Source organism: Alosa pseudoharengus, unplaced genomic scaffold (genome assembly GCF_046254945.1).
Source record: "Alosa pseudoharengus isolate Yale_2024_CS ecotype anadromous, Long Island Sound unplaced genomic scaffold, YU_APseudo_1.1 YU_APseudo_1.1_scf_18, whole genome shotgun sequence".
NCBI classification, from domain to species: Eukaryota; Metazoa; Chordata; class Actinopteri; order Clupeiformes; family Clupeidae; genus Alosa; species Alosa pseudoharengus.
This window is the reverse complement of record NW_027468650.1, coordinates 26,419,438-26,438,215: the sequence shown is the minus strand read 5'-3', so window position 1 is coordinate 26,438,215 and position 18,778 is coordinate 26,419,438. Positions and strand designations below refer to the sequence as shown.

The 18,778-nt window shown below is 44.3% G+C and overlaps 2 protein-coding genes across 2 annotated transcripts in view; one reads left to right on the top strand and one right to left on the bottom strand.

The window, feature by feature from the left end:
- The window catches only part of dpp6a (dipeptidyl-peptidase 6a), a 167,840-nt gene extending 157,455 nt beyond the window's left edge, over window positions 1-10,385 (top strand). The window contains exons 16-26 of the mRNA XM_076290789.1: window positions 144-262; window positions 1,323-1,370; window positions 3,012-3,110; window positions 3,412-3,481; window positions 4,490-4,684; window positions 5,060-5,114; window positions 6,346-6,445; window positions 8,214-8,272; window positions 8,370-8,457; window positions 8,707-8,780; window positions 10,230-10,385. Of these exons, the coding sequence (XP_076146904.1) occupies window positions 144-262; window positions 1,323-1,370; window positions 3,012-3,110; window positions 3,412-3,481; window positions 4,490-4,684; window positions 5,060-5,114; window positions 6,346-6,445; window positions 8,214-8,272; window positions 8,370-8,457; window positions 8,707-8,780; window positions 10,230-10,385 (1,063 nt within the window). The remainder of the gene's footprint in view (window positions 1-143; window positions 263-1,322; window positions 1,371-3,011; window positions 3,111-3,411; window positions 3,482-4,489; window positions 4,685-5,059; window positions 5,115-6,345; window positions 6,446-8,213; window positions 8,273-8,369; window positions 8,458-8,706; window positions 8,781-10,229) is intronic.
- Window positions 10,386-13,865: 3,480 nt separating this feature from the next.
- Window positions 13,866-17,107, bottom strand: thnsl1 (threonine synthase like 1). The gene has a single exon (XM_076290785.1). The coding sequence runs from the start codon at window positions 16,874-16,876 to the stop codon at window positions 14,645-14,647; it is 2,232 nt and encodes a 743-aa protein (XP_076146900.1). The 5' UTR covers window positions 16,877-17,107; the 3' UTR covers window positions 13,866-14,644.
- Between the last annotated feature and the right edge of the window lie 1,671 nt (window positions 17,108-18,778).

Below are 18,778 nucleotides of genomic sequence, written 5' to 3'. Positions count from 1 at the left end.
ATACTATATACACACACAGAGGTGCAGTATATACAGTACACACACAATATACTGTAAACTTAAAACATTGTTTAGGTCATAATAAAGAAGTGAGTATTGAGGTAGAGTCTGAAGGGTAATGGAGAGTGTTCTGTTCTCCCTAGTGCGGATATTGTGGGCACGTTCAACAGGCGCTGTGTCTCCTGTGACTTCAATGACAGCTGTGGCTATGTCAGCGCCACCTTCAGTCACAACACCAGCTACTTCCTCCTCCACTGCCATGGTAACATTTATCCAACAGAATCTATCGTTCTCTCTCCCTCTCTCTCTCTCTCAACAAGTTCTGATTACCATATCTCTTTTAGTTTGAACTCCCTATGCTTCTACCTAAGTGTAAAAAACACTCCACATATGCAGTTTAGCTCCATGTTGACCTCCTCCCCAAACAGCCGGTGGGGGTGTGTGATGGGAGGCGACCCCATCTGAACTCCCACCGTCCCCGATGCTATCAGCTCTCCGTCGGGCCCCCATCCCACCCCCACACCCCCACACACTTTTCACTCTCTCCAATCTCCCTGCTGTCACTGGCAGTTTGTCTGATGGGGCCCTGATATGATTCAGGCAGGCTGACAATGCGCCAGGCCAGGCCGGGCTGGGCAGGGCTCGTCCACTCCTCCGAGAAGCTACCGCGCCATTGTTTGCTGCCATGTTCCCATTCTGCTAAGTGCATCGATCATTTCATTATCCGGGCTCCAAGAGTTTGGACGGCGGATCCCCTTAGAGCCAGTGCCCTCCAGACAAAAAGAGAGAGAGAGAGACAGAAAGGGTTCTGTGTGTGTGGTTGTTTGTGTGTGTGTGTGTGTGTGTGTGTGTGTGTGCGTGTGTGTGTGTGTGTGTGTGTGGTTGTTTGTATGTGTGTGCGCATGCTCTGTTTGGGCTTCATTAATTGAATAAGCCTGAAATAGCCTTTGGATGACTGCACAAGCCTTGTGGCTGCTTTTGTGCCACAAGTCTTTGGAAAACGTTCTCTCTGTCTTTTCATGCAACTGAAAAAAGCGTACTCTCTGTGTATATAATATACACATAAACAAACAAACAAAAGATTTAGATTTGTTTATTACACTGAAACTGGCCAATGACCATGACATAATTTTCAAGCTGGGCTCTGCAAAGCACCATAATGCATACGTATTCATGCATTATAGTGCTGTTTAAATGAAAGTGAATTGTATTGATTTGAATTGTGTGTGTGTGTGTGTGTGTGTGTGTGTGTGCGTGTGTTCGTTCATATGTATGTCTCTGTGTGTGTGCTTCTTCATATGTTTGTCTGTGTTTTCTTCAAGGTCCTGGGGTTCCATCTGCAAGAGTGTACAGCACCCTGGATAAAAAGAGTAAGTCTCCCAGGTCTTGTCGTTTCTTTCTGTAGGATAGATTTTTCCTTGCACCAACCTTAAAAAACACTCAAATGAACAAAACAGCCAAACAAAAGGGAGAACATGCTGTACAATAAACACAGTACAGAAAATACAATACAGATGCACTTCTTGATCAGAAGAGAATGCTTCTCCATCTCACATGCATCCCCTCACGTCGGGCACGTCCACCGAGCTCAGCCACACTCCCGCTCTTGCCGGGAGCACTCCAGATTGATTAGATTATTCCGGAGTGCGTTTTGCATGCGGGGGGGAAGGTGACCTCCCCCAGTGCTTTGGTAATTCACTTTAGTCGTGTGGCGACAACATGTAAACCAGCAGGAAGTGCCCAGCGAGACACTAAACTGTCAGTCCTAATGAAGTTGCAGGTCCCTCATCTCTGACCTTGTATGTGAAGATGAGCAGCGACTCATTTCTCTCCCTGCTGTCTGTCTGCGCTGCTCCTCTTCCTCTTGTCATTCTCAGCAGGGGGGCAGAGAGGAAGGAGACAGTCTAGAACTTTCTGATTCCAGAACTTTCTTCAGTTTGTCTGAGTCTGCCCAGACAGGCTAAATGCCTGGAGGAGGGCAGTGTGTTAGTGCCGGTCAATATGAGTGTATGTCAGCTAATTTCAGAGACATGGAGAGCAGGACATTTGCAGCTTGAGGCTACATGTCTTGGTGTGTAGGTTCATGTGTGTAGGTTCTCAGCTTTCAGCTCCACAGGTGGCTGCTGGGCCAAGAGGCTCTGTTTGTTTTTATCTGCTTTTTCTTCTTTCTCACTCTCTCTCACTCTCTCTCTCACTCTCTCTCACTCTCTCTCATTCTCTCTCTCTCATTCATCTGAAAATGCATGAGGGCACACAAACAGGCTGTTATTTGTTTGAGTGTAAATGTACACAAATACACACATGCAGTCCATATCCAAATACATAGTGCCGTACATCACAGACGACTGACCCGTGTCTGTGTGATCAGTGGGGACAGAAACATCTCCTCCATCCCTTGAGGATTTGTATTATCTTGCTGTTACTGTAGGTGCTCTTTGTCCGCCTGAAAATGCAATGGCAGGACTCCACTCAACGTCCCTGTTCAAAGTGCACTCTGGCTAATGCTCCTCTGAGCGTGATGAGCTCCGAGTGTCACATATTTGCCTTTTGACAGACTCCTTAGGGGCAAAAACATGTTTTTTCCCTTTGTTCATGAAAGTGTGGTAACATTTTCTATGAAGGTGAAAGTGGTTTAACTTTTTTATTGCTTTTAGACTTTGACTTTTTTATTGCTTTTTTTGCTTTTAGAATGTGTGTGTGTGTGTGTGTGTGTGTGTGTGTGTGTGTGCGTGTGTGTGTGTGTGTGTGTGTGTGTGTGTGTGTGTGTGATCTTCAGACTAAAGAGCCCTGTCTCTTGGTCCATTACTCATATAGAACAGTGTAAAGAGCCCACGGCGGTGCACTGCAGCTCCTTTCTCCAAGCACTGGTTGGTTTTTGTGGGTGCGGTTGTCAAAGGCTGGATGACAAACGCTGGCTTAATGATTCCCTGTAAGCCCTACTGATTGGGTGAAAATGCATTTTGAGCAGGTCAGTTATTCAGGAAAATGTTGCATTGTTGGTGCCTTCGCAGAAGTGTACGACCTTGAAACAAACCAGGAACTGCAGAACAAGTTGGACTCCATGCAGATGCCCAAGGTGGAGTACAGGGAAGTGGAGATCGAAGGCTACAGTACGTATGCAACCACATTCAGTTACTCCTCAATATGACAACAGCACGCTTTGTTTGTTGGCATCTACTATAAAAAGTAATGCTGCAAGTTTAAGGATGAGTGAATCAACTTGCTTTAGTCCAGAAGCCAAAAAACACTCCAAAAGTAAGAATATTTTCAAGTATGATAGACATTTTTGGCTACTTTGATAGGCAATTATAACTTGCTTATGCATCACAAAGTGTGAAAGAAATGTGGATGGGTAAGGGTAGTGTGTAGTGAATTGTATCAGTAATTAGATGTCTGTTCTTTTGTTCTCAGCCCTGACAATGCAGATTGTCAAACCTGCTGGCTTTGCAATCACAGGCCATTACCCGCTGCTCCTGTTTGTGTAAGTAGATGAAATATTGACATTGTCTTTTTCTTCCTGCCTCTACTCTCTTTCTCTCCATCTTTTTGTCTCTCTCTTTCTCTCTCACTAAGAAAAAGATAGTTCTGTCTGTTTTCTCTCCGTCTATCTATCTATCTGTGTCTCTGTCTGTCTTTTCTGTCTGGGGGTCCTTTTCATTCCTTGTGCTCCACACTGCTCTCCACTACCGCAACCCCCAGCCCCACCTCGACCCCACAACTCATCAGGGCCAATAATCGCACAGAGACACAGGACTTAATCAGGGGCATTAATCTAGCCCAGAGACAGGGATCACACCTCTGAGTTGTCATTAGGCTGCAGATGAAAATGAGTCCTAGCTCGCTTCCCCTCGCCTTAATTAACCCGCCGGCTCTTATCTGCTATCGTGCCATCACACACGCTACACCCCTGCAGGATGGAGGCACAGACCAACAAGAGGAGGCAAGCTGAAGAGGACTCTGTGTGTGTGTGTGTGTGTGTGTTAAACAGACATGGAGAGAGACAGACACAGCCCCACATCCTGTCTTTTGTCTGATGCACAGCTAGCTATCTCGGTGTCTCTGCGTTTACCTTCAGTAGTGTTGAGGCGGACTCCAGGGATCGGCTACATTTGTTCCCGTGTTCCCTTCTGCTCCACTGCATATCACTCAGTGACACGTGCACACTGCACCACAGCGCCATGTCTCTGGAGGCCCCTGCGCACACACACACACACAGACACGTACGCGCGCACACACACACATACACACACACACACTCGTACACACACACGCACACACACACACACAGGAGCAGTGCAATTGTATTAGCGTCAGCACGATGCATAGTACACCACACAGCAGGGAGAAATGCACTGACAGGTGGTGCTCCAAACAACCCCCATAAACAAACACACACACACACACACACACACACACACACACACACACACACACACACACACACACACTGCCTGCTCTGCAGCTCTATGCTCTCTCTATCTCCCGGCAGGGATGGTACGCCGGGCGGCCAGGTGGTGTCGGAGCGCTTCCAGGTGGACTGGACCACCGCGCTGGTCAGCAGTTTCGGCGCCCTTGTGCTCCGCTTCGACGGACGTGGCAGTGGCTTCCACGGGACAGATCTGCTGCATAAGGTTCAGCACAGACTGGGCCTGTACGAAGAGAAAGACCAGCTCCAGGCTCTCAGGTACAGGATGGAGGGACTTATATATAGATAGATAGATAGATAGATAGATAGATAGATAGATTGATATATAGATAGATAGATAGATAGATAGATAGATAGATAGATAGATAGATCGATAGATTGATATATAGATAGATAGATAGATCTATCCCAGATGGATGGATGGATAGATGGATAAATACCGTACAAGGTGCATGGTCAGATTTCTTTAACTGCTGGTCTGGAGTGTACCCATGTTTTTTTACTTTGATGGTAAAGACTATTAAATCATGAGACCCTTACATTGAGCTGTCTTATTTATTAGCAAACTTAGAAAACAGTTGTGCCAAAAGAACATCACAATTTAATTAGTCTCCACCAAACTTTCCTTTCCAGCATATTATCAAAGGAGCCGTACATAGACAACACCAGGATTGGAGTATTTGGACAGGTAAGGCCTGCAGACAGTCTGCATCTTACAGTGAGGATTAGCCATACCTCTCTCTCTCTCTCTCTCTCTCTCTCTCTCTCTCTCTCTCTTTCTATCTGTCTGATCATTATCTAATAGAAAACTCATCAAAGAGGCTAGAGAGCGATAATCACAGAATACCAGCATGTGGATGTGTGCTAGCTTTTAATGCTTCACTGCTCTTAATTTAGAATTAGGCTGTTTTTTTTTTTCACACCTTGATTACTTACTGCCAGCACGACTGTCCTAGATTCCAACACATAATATAACTCTCTTGTGTAAAATAGCTGCAGCTTGTGTCCATTTAGGTTTGTTCAAATAGTGATTCAATCCACTGAAACACTGCTAAGTGACCAGTTATATGTATTTACTTAACAAATGCCGACAAATATTTACTTAACAAGGTTTCTATCATCTTGTGAAATTGTATTTAATCCAGTCTAGTTTGTCATTTCCGGTGATGCATTAGGCACAGTGTTTACCATGTCTCCCCCAGCTCTGTCTTCTGTACATAGAGGCTGCTGCAGGTTTTGCATATGTGCTAATTCCTTTGTCAGTGCAGCATACTGTTCAGCGTCTCCACACACACACACACACACACACACACACACACACACACACACACACACACACACACACACACACACACACACACACACACACGTGCTCGCTGTCACACTCGTCCAGCTCTCCACAGAACAAATCGCATCAGTGTGATGAGCGCTTTAACAGTGGCGTTGTCAGGATCTCATTTCCAATGCAGTCAAACTGAATTAACTTTTAATGGGATTTTGCATTTATAGTCCCATAATGCCTGCAGACAGGGCCTGTATGTGCATATCCTGCTGTGAACTGCTTATAAAAGCTCTCACCGTTAAAATAGTCAACCCCAAGCCCATAGGGCTTATGAAGCACAATCTAGAACGGTTCTCTTACACGATTAAGTACAGCATACCAGTGTGGAGGCACTGCTTGCTTGTGAACGTCAAGGGTTGGTTCCAGAGGAGGAGGAATCCTGAGTGTTATTTACTCCTGTGGGTATGTTGGGGGGGGGGGGGGGGGTTGGTGTGTGCAGGTGCTTTGAAACGGAACTGTATGTATACCGAGGAGTTATTCTGTGGTCCATTTAAAGACTGAGCGCAAAGGAATAATTACAACTGCTATACAATGTGTGTGTTTGTGTGTGTGTGTGTGTGTGCTGTATGTTTTGCAGGTGTATGGGGGATACATCACCAGTCTCCTTCTCAGTTCAGAGATGTCACCGCTGAAGTGTGGAGCAGCTCTATCACCCATCACTGACTTTGAGTTATATGGTACACTGAGCGGCACAAGAGCGCGCGCGTGTGTGTGTGTGTGTGTGTGTGTGTGTGTGTGTGTGTGTGTGTGTGAATGTGTGTGTGTCTGTGTCTGTGTGTCTGTGTGTGTGTGAGAGAGAGAGAGAGAGAGAAATAGATTTGAATCAGCAATGGTGAATACTACTCTTTGTATGCCTGTTGCCTCTTGTCATGGAGAGATGGATGGATGGACCACAAAATGGACTTAAGAGTAAACAAATAAACAGGGCTAGTGTGATGGAGTGACTTGAAAGTGTAGATAGAAGGAGAGAGAGAGCGTGAGTGATGGGAAGATGGATGGATGAACAAAGTGAGCAAATAGATGGTCAGATTGAGCTAAAGCCAACCTCTCTCTCATTTGAGATGAGTCTCCTCTAATTGTTTTAAGATCAGCCCAATGTGATACTATTTGGACACACTCGCACTCACACTCACACACACATACACACACACACACGGACACACACCCTGACATCTCTCTGGGCCAATGGCAATGCAGTGAGAAGGGGCAGTGTGTGTGTGTGTGTGTGTGTGTGTGTGTGTGTGTGTGTGTGTGTGTGTGTGTGTGTGAGAGTGAGTGAGTGGGGGAGAGGGGGTGTAAGAGTACACACGGAGCTAAGCAAATGGAAACATTAGAGTAATGTTACAGTGTGTATAAGCCATTATCCAGTGCAAGCATACAGTATTCAGGAAAGCTAAGGTCAATGGCTTGAATTACTGATCCCAGTGTTCCTTAGTAATTGCTAAGTAAGTCCTCCACAAATGTGTGCTCAAGGTTTTAAGTCACAAAAGAATAGCTTCGCTTGATGAAAAAAACTGATAGCTCTTTTTTATCCTTAGAAGCATTCATTATTTTAAAGATTACACAGACCTGATCACACTTTACAGAATAAACGCATAGATATACCTCATAGATACTCCTCAAATGGAGGTTGTAAAATGAATGTTATTTCCATATCCGCACTACACATTCCTGTTCAGACATGCATAGCCTCACATTATCGATTTCAATCTAAGATTGATAAATAGGATGCCTCGTACATAGTAAGTCCTCGGAGACTCTGTATGTGTTTTTAAGTAACCCATATTAGTCAATGTTAATATATGCATCCAGGAGAAACACACAGACAAACACACACTCACACACACACACACACACACACACACACACACACACACACACACACACACACACACACACACACACACACACACACACACACACTGAAGACAACAGTACATAATTACACATTCACCCTGTTCATGCTGCATGTAGCTTCATTATTGCAGGTAGGGTACTGTACATGCGTATACTGACTGAGAATAAGCGACTAGAATTTGATTTATTATTGTTTTTATTAGGGACCATGTGTAATATATTAAAACTCATTGTTACCATTTGATACGTTGTGCTTAAGTTGGTCCAAGGCTAATTTGTATCCGTAGTCTCCTGGCCAGGCAGATAACAAATAAAACATCCACACATTAAGCAAGCTAGACAAACATAATACGAATCTCAGACGGTAATAAATCACATTCACACTCACACAAACCTTCAACACAATATAAATGACCAACTTAATGTGAAAAAGTGCTTAAGAGACACATGAATGCTTCTGTATTTGTTAATAGCTCATTTGTCTTTCGTCTCATTTGTCTCTTCCTCACTTTTCTTTCAAACTCTCTCTCTCTCTTTCTCTCTCTCTCTCTCTCTCTCTCTCTCTCTCTCTCTCTCTCTCTCTCACAGCCTCTGCTTTCTCGGAGAGGTACCTGGGCTCACCCAAGCCTGACAGGAGAGCCTATGAGGTAGACTTCCCCCTCTGTGTCTTCTCTCCTTTTGCGTCTCAATACTCTCCAGGAGATTTGGGCCTTGTGTAAAGACTTCTCTCTTTGCTCTCCCCAGATGGCTAGTCTGACGGAGCGGCCCAGCTCATACAGACCGTCCCTGTTCATCGATAAAAAGTTCCTCATCGTTCACCCCACAGCAGACGGTAAGCCCCCACCCGCCGGTGGTTTCTTTAACCAGATTTCACAGTACAGTGAAGGAAAATGGAGAAATATATGTGATTACTCACACTCACCAACCTCCCTCATCATTTTCTTTCATTTCTTCTCACATTCCCACATTCTCTCTCCATCGCTGTCTCTGCCTCCCTTTATTTTCTTTTTCTCTCCCTCTCTCTCCCTCTTTCTCTCTCTCTCTCTCTTTCTTTCTTCCACTCTCTGTCACCAACTTGCAGAAAAAGTCCACTTCCAGCACACAGCCAGATTCATCTCCCGGCTTATAAATGAGAAGGCAAACTACAGTCTACAGGTACGTTGTGAGAGCGCTGCGGCACAGCGAGCGCTGAGAGAGCTCCCTGACTGGAGACAGTGAGCTGAGCCGAGCCGAGCTGAGCTGAGCCGAGCTGAGCCAAGCCGAGCGGCACAAGCAGCACTACACCGGAATCAATTGGCTCATTTCAGCTGTGTGATGCGGGACCTTATAGTATAGCCCAGTATAGTATTGATAGACGTAGGCTAGGAAAACCACACGCATTGAAAAGTTGCTTTGAACTTCAGCTCTTAATTTCATGACTCAGGAGCGCCTGCTGTGAGTAAATATCTGTGGCGTGGTTTCGGGGGTGCACGTGGGAGGTCTGTGAGGTTTCACGGCTCTGCGGAAGCTTCTCTCTCATGTTGCGCCGCGCTCTCGGCGGCGGTCGGCACTCGGCAGTGGAAGGATTACGGCAAACACAATGCCTTCATTTCACTTAACAAGATTACAGACGCATTGCTCAGGAACCATGCACTCACTGGGAGACTAATCCCATTATGAGACGCAACGCTACTCAATTCCCTTTTGCTGTATTCTGCTAACAGGCCCCACTTTTAAAGTGCTGGCTGTGGACTAACTCCGTCATTAATTTCTGTGTAATGTTAATTGGTGAAATGGTTCGATGCTGGAGAAATGACAGTTCTGAGGCATTAGCCAAAAATCAGAAGGGATTTTCATGGTGGATGACCTGGTGTTTGACAACTGTTTTATGACTGTTGTTTACTTTGCTGTTGCTACAACCTTTAGGTGTCTTTTTGTGTTCTTATTCTCATCTCAAGAGTTCACAGTTTTCTGCATTAACTCTTGCTATGACAATGGTCTTGATCCCAAAGTTATTGCCAAAGCCTAGTGTAAAATGTTAGAAAGCCAGGACCAGACACTACATTTCTATTATGTGCTCCGTAGCCATGATCTAGATCTAGATTAAGCCTCCTAGAACATGTCAGAGGAGCAGACTTCATAAGCACAACACAACCCGTTGCCTGGAGACCAGACTAATCTGAAAAACTTGCTCTGGCGGATTCGTCTGGACACTCTCCTATTATCAACGAATTCCCAGGAACCAGTCACAACAAGACAACCAGTATAAAACAGCAGGACATGTATTTTCTTTTAAATTGAGTTTGAAATTGAGTGAACAATTGCATTTAAAACCTTTGTTACAAGAATGATATGTGTGCTGTATTTCTGAAAAGATTTTGTTTGAATGCAATGTACCAACTTCAGTTGGTTTCACTGCTGGTTACAGCCCTTACAGGAAACTGTGAACTGAGATGGTCTAGACTAATTCTCTGTTGAGTATTGGCTTGGTGTCTACCAGGTTGGTGATTTTTAGCATCTGGTCACCTATTCAAACTCCGAAATGTCCAAGCCTGTTCCCTCTCACCTGCTGTCTTAACCCTTATGCATATAATCTGAAAGCTCTGCCGTCCTCTGTGCCTACAGATCTACCCAGACGAAGGCCACTACATCCACAACGAGGCCACACGGCAACACCTTAGCCAGTCGCTCGTGAACTTCTTCGAGGAGTGCTTCCGGCTACCTGAGAAGCTCTTCGAGGAGGAGGAGGAGCTGGAGGAGGAGAGCGAGGAGGAGGGTTAGTCTGCTGCCGCTGACCTCCCATCTATGACCTCTGACCACCCCACCCCTCCCCTCCCTCCCTACCTCCCCATCCAAACCCAAGCACAAGAGCCAGCCCGCCAGTTATATGTATTATGCAACGCCACTGGATCTTCAAGTCTCATCCTTCTTCTTTTGGAATTGACACCTTGTCCACTTTGATTTTCACCCACTCTTATCTCCACACTGTCTGAAATGACACACCTGAAGCTGCCCCTGACACCGCCCCCACCACCCCCACCACCACCTCGCTTCTACAGTTGCTTGCCTCACGGCACCCCGACCCTCCATGTTGTTCTACCCCCAGCTCATTCCTCAGTGAATAACTAGCGGCTTCCTATGACGGCAGTGGCAGCAACATCATCTCTCCTTCCCCTTTCCTTGGAAACGATCTAAACTCAAGACAATGGCCACCTTGGTTAGGTGAGGTGTGGCATCTGGCTGGGTCACAACAGGCAGCTTTACAGCCCAGCGGAAGGAGAGCTTGCCCCTTTTTTTTTCGGGGGAAAATGGGGCAGTCTCTAAACAGGTTCCAGCTCCGATGAACATATCCACCTTTGCCCCCTCCCCAACCAGACACTGTTGGAGGATCTTCTGGGTCTGACTCGCCCACCAGAGCGCACCCACGGACAGCAGGGAACAAAGGACTTCATAGCAAACGGAGTTTGCATACGGAATGTTCCGATTCGGAGAAGGGTTACAGAGATATCAAGAAACTCAAGAAATTTCAATGTATGTTGCAATGGTGCAATTGCATAACCCCAAGGGATGGAATGTGGAGTATTTGTTGTAACAAGATGTTTGGTAAGGATCTGGGGAGGAGTAACAGGTTGTCACTGAGAAACTGATGGTGTTGGAGAAGTGGTTGCAGGCTGAAATGGTTTGCCTGAGAATTTAGGAGACTGTACATTCTTCGTTGCTGATTAATGTTGTTGATTTTTTGTGGAGGGTTTGTATGGTTGAAGGCGAATCTAGAAGTAATGGCTTTTTGGGAGAAAGTCAGATTAATACTCCTGGCAAATTGTGATATATAGAGGTAGATATGTTTGTTTTGGTAATCAAGCAGAGAGATCTGTATAAAGGGATAATTGTATTGGCTGATTGGAATGATTTATTGCAGAGGTCAGGGAGGGGTTCTTTTGGAGAAGAATTGAACCCGTTTTAGCAGCACATTTTGAACAGTTTGAGAGAATTTCAGGAACAGGCATTGGAAAGGATTTTGTGCAGAATGTGTATGTGTGTGTATCACCTACAATATTAACCCAACATCATGAGGACCTTTACGTATTTGACTGTGCTTGTGTCTGTGGTTCCTACATTAAGATACACAAGGGAGACACACATGGGTGGTCGTTAAGCTGTTTTTCTGTGCTCAACTTTGTCTCAATCTTGGAAACATTTTTGTGTAGCCTCAAGTGTGTATTTTAAAAGCTGTTGATTCATGTGTATGTGTAAGTGAATCGGGGGGGAAGGAAAACAATGAAAAAAGGGAAGTGATGTCAGAAAAGTGTGTTACCGAACCACACAGACCATGACGGTTCCAGACGACTGTTGTTCTGGTTTCATTTTTGTTTATAATAGTGGATTGTTTTGTTTTGTCTGGTTTGGTATTAATTCAGTGCTCCAGGAAAAGAAGCATTCTTTAAACTAGTTTTAGTCACTGTGCCTTACTTCATATCTAAACAGTACCGCACTGAATAACTCCTTTTAAAATATTCATTTAGGATGCAAGATATGACCACAACCTATGGAGGGAAAACAAGACTAGAGTTATTAACCAACTCGAGGAATACCCTATGTTGTCACAAACATGTAGTTACGCATTATGATAAACAAAAAATACTCTCATAGGTCTACACACTATATTGTCTCCATTCACCAAAATCATCATAGATGCATGTTCAACAATCGTGTTATTTAAAAAAGATACTGATAACTTGTATAGACACCCATAGTGCCATGCCAGTGACCATATCAGGTGTGTTTTAACGGGTTCCAGTGGTTTCCTGAAGTGTGGCTTCAGATTCTTTTCTTTTGTCATTCAACCTTACCTTAAGTTTTCCATCCAGACAGACAAATGTGTGAGTACAAGACACTTTATAGAAATGTTGTTTTGACAAGTCCAAAAAAACTGTACATGATTTTGAAAGGGATTTTAATGTCAACCACTGTGCAGAAGTCGGTAATTATATACTTTGATGCTGAGAGGGAGTAAGAACATCAAAGTCATCAGAGGATGGATCATTTTTGGTCAAATGAATGCTTCATTCTCTGTGTCTCATATTTTTTAAAGATTTATTTTATCTATTTATATAAAATATCAATCATTCAGTATTTGAATAAATCAATTCTGATAAGTATACGTTTACATGGATGATGTTTATTATTATTATTATTATTATTTATTTTCAGGGCCATGCATTCAGATACTACAAAGGTAATGTATGGGGTCCACAAGGCATAGGCACTTACATCTACAGTACTGGTCATTTATGTACACTTGTTTCGGTTCTGTATTCTTTATACAGTACATTACCGGCCAATCCCTCAGAATCACAAATACCACTGACCATCTGAAACTTTTACACAAAACTGTATGATGTACAAAGAGTTTGCTATTGTAACTTTCCATTGTGTGAACTTTGTTGAGGCACATGTTCTTTTGTTCTTTTTTTTTTTCATTTATGGATCTCTCTGAATGCTGTTGCGGTCATTGTGCATGTTGGCAGACCATTTGCGACCAGAAAACTAGAAATAGTAGCATTCCTGCATAGTATTATTTGACCGCTTGAATGTCCCCTCACAGATTGGCACTTCATCTTTGGTAGTATTGTGGTTGAGAGCGCAGAGTCTCGTCCTGGCTTGATGTATAAATGTGACTCCAATATCATTTTAGTCTCTTAATACCTGAGTGTTACCTGTACATAAAGCATTTTGAACATTATAATATTTTGTTCTCCTGTTTCGTGGGTATCTGGGGGCAATGAAGTCAGCCATGTTTGTTATGAACTTTACTATGCTGGAAGATGAAAAACTAAATTCACGGGACCATTACCAGAGATGGAGGCATATTGGTTTAATTCTAAGAAACAAAGGGACTTTTATTTGGTTAAAGAAACCTTTACATGTTACAAACAAGAGGAAGTGTGGTATTGAGGAAAATGTCCAAATAAAGGTTATTTTATCATCCTAAACTTGTGTTTTTTATTCGCTGGTGTCACTCATCAACTGCTCTATATCTTGTTTGGTTATACTTAGTAATTAGTCTCTATTGTCTGGATTATTAATTGCAAACATTTTGGTACTGCAACTAAATGTAAAGCATGGGTGGTTTGTTCACTTGCATCAGCTTTAGAAATATTTTGTTTCCAACAACAATGGTTAGGCATCATATTCACAATCTTTGGAGATTTGTTGTTGATGAATAACCAATGTATTATATAAAATGAAATCATACAAAAATTAAAATACATTAGTGCAATTTTATACTGACATCCACAAAAAGACCACATTAAACATTATTTATCAAATTTCAGTCAATAATATGATTCACAATTCAATGAATCGTTTGTGAAGGATGCTATTAACAGTGATAAACTAAGATACACTTCCACTTCCATCTGCCCCGTTTATGCCATCAGCAGGCATGGGTCTTTTGATGGTACACTACTGCCATCTACTGGTTCATTTAAAAACAAACTTGCACGGGACAAAGGTTGACTTCCATAGTTAACTTAGGAGGACTGTCATCTGGGGTAGTTCTGGGGAAATTCTGAACAAAAACTTTCCTAGTGACTGTAAGAGCTCTACAAAATATCCCATCCAGCTTCCATGCACTTTCATTTCGGTTAGTGTCCTTTCATTTTATGAAGATGGATTCCTCCATTTCACATGTTTAGTTCTTCCCTGCTTTTAGCACACCTTCTTCCCCACAGAGGATGACCTCAGTGCACCAGTTGCATGGCAAGAAAGTAAGGGGTTCTATTTTTAGCTACAATGTAGGAATAGTGATTCTGATTCACAAATAAACAGTAATTCTGAGGCACTCTGTGATTCTGATTCACAAATAAACAGTAATTCTGAGTGATTCGGATTCACTTCACATTACAACCTTCATTATCATAGCATTCAGTGTCATTTTATAACCCACATTCCCAGTTATATTTCAAAATTAAGTATGGCCATACTTCCATCTTGTGTGCAGATTTGATTATGGACACTATTAAAGTTCTACCAAATGCTTATTGAACATTCAGAAATGAATCTCGTATCATGGCCTCCACCTCCTCTGTCAGCGCATGGAAGTCAGCCTGGCACACTCTGTGAGGCTGGCTCCTACTTTCTCTCAGGCACTGGAGCAGGGCACTGTGCATCTGGGGCACGGTCCCAGGTAAGCTGAATCCCTGCAGCTGGTCCAGGGGCTCTGTGGGGATGCTCTCCCGCTGAAGAGCCCTCAGCACCGCCGGAGCAAATTTGCCGTAATGAGCAGTGGAGCAAATGACCACGGGGGTGGACTGATCCTGAAGCCGGTCAGCTACTGTCTTAGCCACAGCAGTGTGCGTGTCCATGACATAGCCCGTCTGGGAATACACATGCCGGATGGTGGCTAGGCACTCCTCCTCAGAGCACCAGCCAGCCCAGACATCTTGATTTATCTTGTGCAGTAGCTCCGCAGACAGCTCAAAGTACTGCCGCTTCTCAAGGCAGGTGTATAGATCTCTCACCAGGCCACTGTCCCCATCTGAGATGTGATGGACGAACCTCTCCAGGTTGGAGGACTTCAGAATGTCGATGGCCGGCGAGTGGGAGAGCATCAGTTTTCGGCCTCTGAGGTCGTACCGCCCCGTGTTGATGAAGTCTGCCACAACGCAGTTGAGATTGGAGGCACAGATGACCTTCCTGATGGGGACACCCATTTGCTTGGCGTACAGGGCTGACATGGCATTGCCAAAGTTCCCTGTGGGAATGCACACGTCGACGGGGTCCCCAAACGCCACCACGCCGTCCCGGAGCAGGTCCAGGTAGGCGGAGGCGTGGTACACCACCTGCGGTAGCAGCCGGGCCCAGTTGATGGAGTTCGCCGTGCTCAGGACCGTGGCGTACTCTACCGCCAGGTGCCCCGCCACGCCAGCATCCCCAAACATCCTCTTTATGGCCCTCTGGCAGAAGTCGAAGTCCGACACAACGCTGACCGCCCTGGCATTGCCCTCCCTGATGCCGGTCATCTGCAGCTTCTGGATCTCGCTTATGCCATGCTCGGGGAAGAAGACCAGCACACCAACCCTGTGGCGGGCGTTGGCATCCAGGCCACCGAAGCCACTGAGCACAGCACTGCCGGTGTCGCCGGACGTGGCCACCAGGATGAGGTAGTTGCACATCTGGGGCAGGCAGTGGGCAAAAAGTTGGGGCATGAGCTGCAGGGCTAGGTCCTTGAATGAGGCTGTGGGGCCGTGAAACAGCTCCAGCACGTACTGGTTGCGCACCAGGTGCCTGACCGGAGCGATGGCCTCGCTGGAGAAGTTGGTGCCGTAAGCACGCCGAACCATTTGTCCGAGTTCCAGGGGGGACACGTCTGTCGGATGAATGCACTGCTCTAAGATGGCACAGGCTCTCTGGGGGTAAGACATCTTAGCCAGGCGCTTCCATTCCTGGGGTTCCAACTTGGGGAAGCCCCCCTTGGGCACATAAAGCCCCCCATCGGGAGCGAGTCCCTCCACAACAACATCACTAAAGAACTTGGGCTCAACCTCTGATCCACCCACACCTGTCACACTGCTCCGGGTTGAGATAAACGTCTCTGAATCAGAGTCGTCGTACCTGTTCAGAGCTCTGAGCACTTTCTCAGTCACCTCCTCTATGGTATCTCCTTTCCCACAGAGCACCCTAATGTCCAACCATCTCTCATAAAAAGGTTTCCTGTACATTAGTATGTCAGTCATGGGTGTACCGGCTTCCTGACCCACAATTCTGTTCACTTTCATTCTGGTGAGCCTCTGAATGATGTCGTCTGTGTCGACATCCAGGTAGACCACTAGGCCGTTCTTTTTGAGATGCTGCATTGCAGCTGAGTGGAGTGGGTTGGAGCCAGTCAGTGAGATCACACTCCTGGAGGCAGAGAAGTCTGACACGGTCTGACCCTCTTCCTCCAGGAACCGCTCCCCACCCACCTGATAAAGTTTCTTTGCCACAGGCATGAGCCATGCTTTCTCTAGGACGTCATCGTCAATGTCGATAGCAGGCATACCTAGTCTTTTGGAAAGCTTCCGGCCGACAGAGGTCTTCCCTGCTCCCGGCGGACCCATTATGATAATGTTCCTCTCTGATGGTTGAGCAGTACTTGTGGCCAGCCATGCTGTTTTGTACAGACATCGGTAACTTGTGAGTGACTGACCTATGCAACATTTTGCAACATTCTGTCGTTTGGCAACATTCAGGAGCCCTTGAAATATGCTGATTCTCTGGACTGCTATCATTTCTATGTTTCACCCGCAAAGAAAACAAGCAACGTTAAATGAACACTTCAGGTAGTTCGCTGCTAATGTTAACGGTTAAGCTGCGATATAGGCTACATGAGGCAATGGGGATGATCGGCCGTAACAACAATGTGTAACTTTCACTGCATTTCTCCAATCTACGTCGCGTTGTTGTTTAGTTAACGTTACCGCCACTGTATAATTTTGTCAGTAGGCTACGCTGCCTCAATGTGTCGGTCCAGGTCTTCTTCTTCTTCTTCTGTCAGGTTTTATGGCAGTTTACAGGCAAGTGTATTACCGCCATCTACTGGACTGAGATGCAATCAATTGGATGTTATTTCAAGGAAAATCATTAAAAAAAAAAATAATAATAATAATAAAAAAAATAAAAATAAAAATAAAATAAAAACTAAATCCTATTTGCTAATTGTGTTTCTTTGATAAATGTGATGACAGCACTAGTGATGTTTCCTGATCTAGGCTCACCTAATAAGGTGTCTAAAGAGAAGGCTTTCTTGGCTGCGTTCACTTCCCTCTTTAGCTTTTCTCTTTGTCTGGAGAATCTTAAGCATTTTAAAAGAACATGATCTACATCCTCTCTCATTCCACAAAACTCACATTTTCCAGTTGGATGTTTATTTACAACATGTAAGCTATTATTCAAACCAGTATGGCCTATTCTCATCCTTGTAAACCAAACCTCCTCTTGTCTGTTTGGGTACATAGGTTTGTTATTTAGGATATTCTTTTGTATATTATATAAATGTCTACCTTTCTTCTCCTTATCCCATTCAGCTTGCCATATTAAGTTAACTTTGTGTTTGATGATTACCTTAACTTCTGATCTGCTGAGTGGAATGTTTAACTGAACTTCCTCTTCCTTAGTTGCCTCTTTTGCCAGCTTGTCTGCTTCCTCATTACCACCAACTCCTTTATGAGCAGGTATCCATACAAACTGGATTGATATTCCCTGTTGACTGATTGCAAATATGATATTATTAATTTCATTCAATAAATCCTGTCGGCATGATGATTCTCCATTTTGTATAGATGTGAGAGATGACATTGAATCAGAACAAATAACTGCTTTAGGGGGCCTAGCTTCTTCTATCCACTGTAATGCAATAATAATAGCTGTCATTTCAGCTGCAAATATGGACAGATGGTCTGATGTTCTCTTTTTAATAGAGATTTTGTGATCAGGGATATATGCTGCAATACCTGTTTTACCCTCTGAATCTTTAGATGCATCTGTATAGACCTGTGTTGTATCATAATACATACTTTCTAGATATTGCTCTACGTTCTGATACACTCCTCCAGATTTAGCTATCTCTTTGGTTTCCATAATCACCATAGGAGAACAAAACAACCAAGGTGGAGTTCCTACCAGGGGCACAGTCTTACTACAATTGATACCATCTATTTCCAATTGGTTTGCTATTTTATTACCATCCCAACCAAAGCTACAAATCTGGGATCTACCATATTCCCAAAACTCGTTAAGAACTTTCTTAGTGGGGTGTGATACATCATGTTCCTTTAAATTAATCCAGTAAGCCATACTCAACTTAATATGTCTAAGGCTTAAGGGCATTTCTCCTGTTTCTATTTGTAATGCTGGTATTGAAGATGTTCTAAATGCACCACAACATATCCTCAGACTTTTAGCCTGCATTCTATTGATTTCACCAATCAATGTCTTAGATGCTGAACGATACACAATACATCCATAGTCTAACACTGATCTTATCAGTGCAATATAAATTATTTTAAGGGACATCCCGCGCTCCCCAGTTGTACCCTGACAAACATTTCAAAACATTAATGCCCTTTTTGCACCTCTCAATTATTTTCTGTATGTGTTCCTTAAATGTTAACTTGACATCAAACCACACTCCC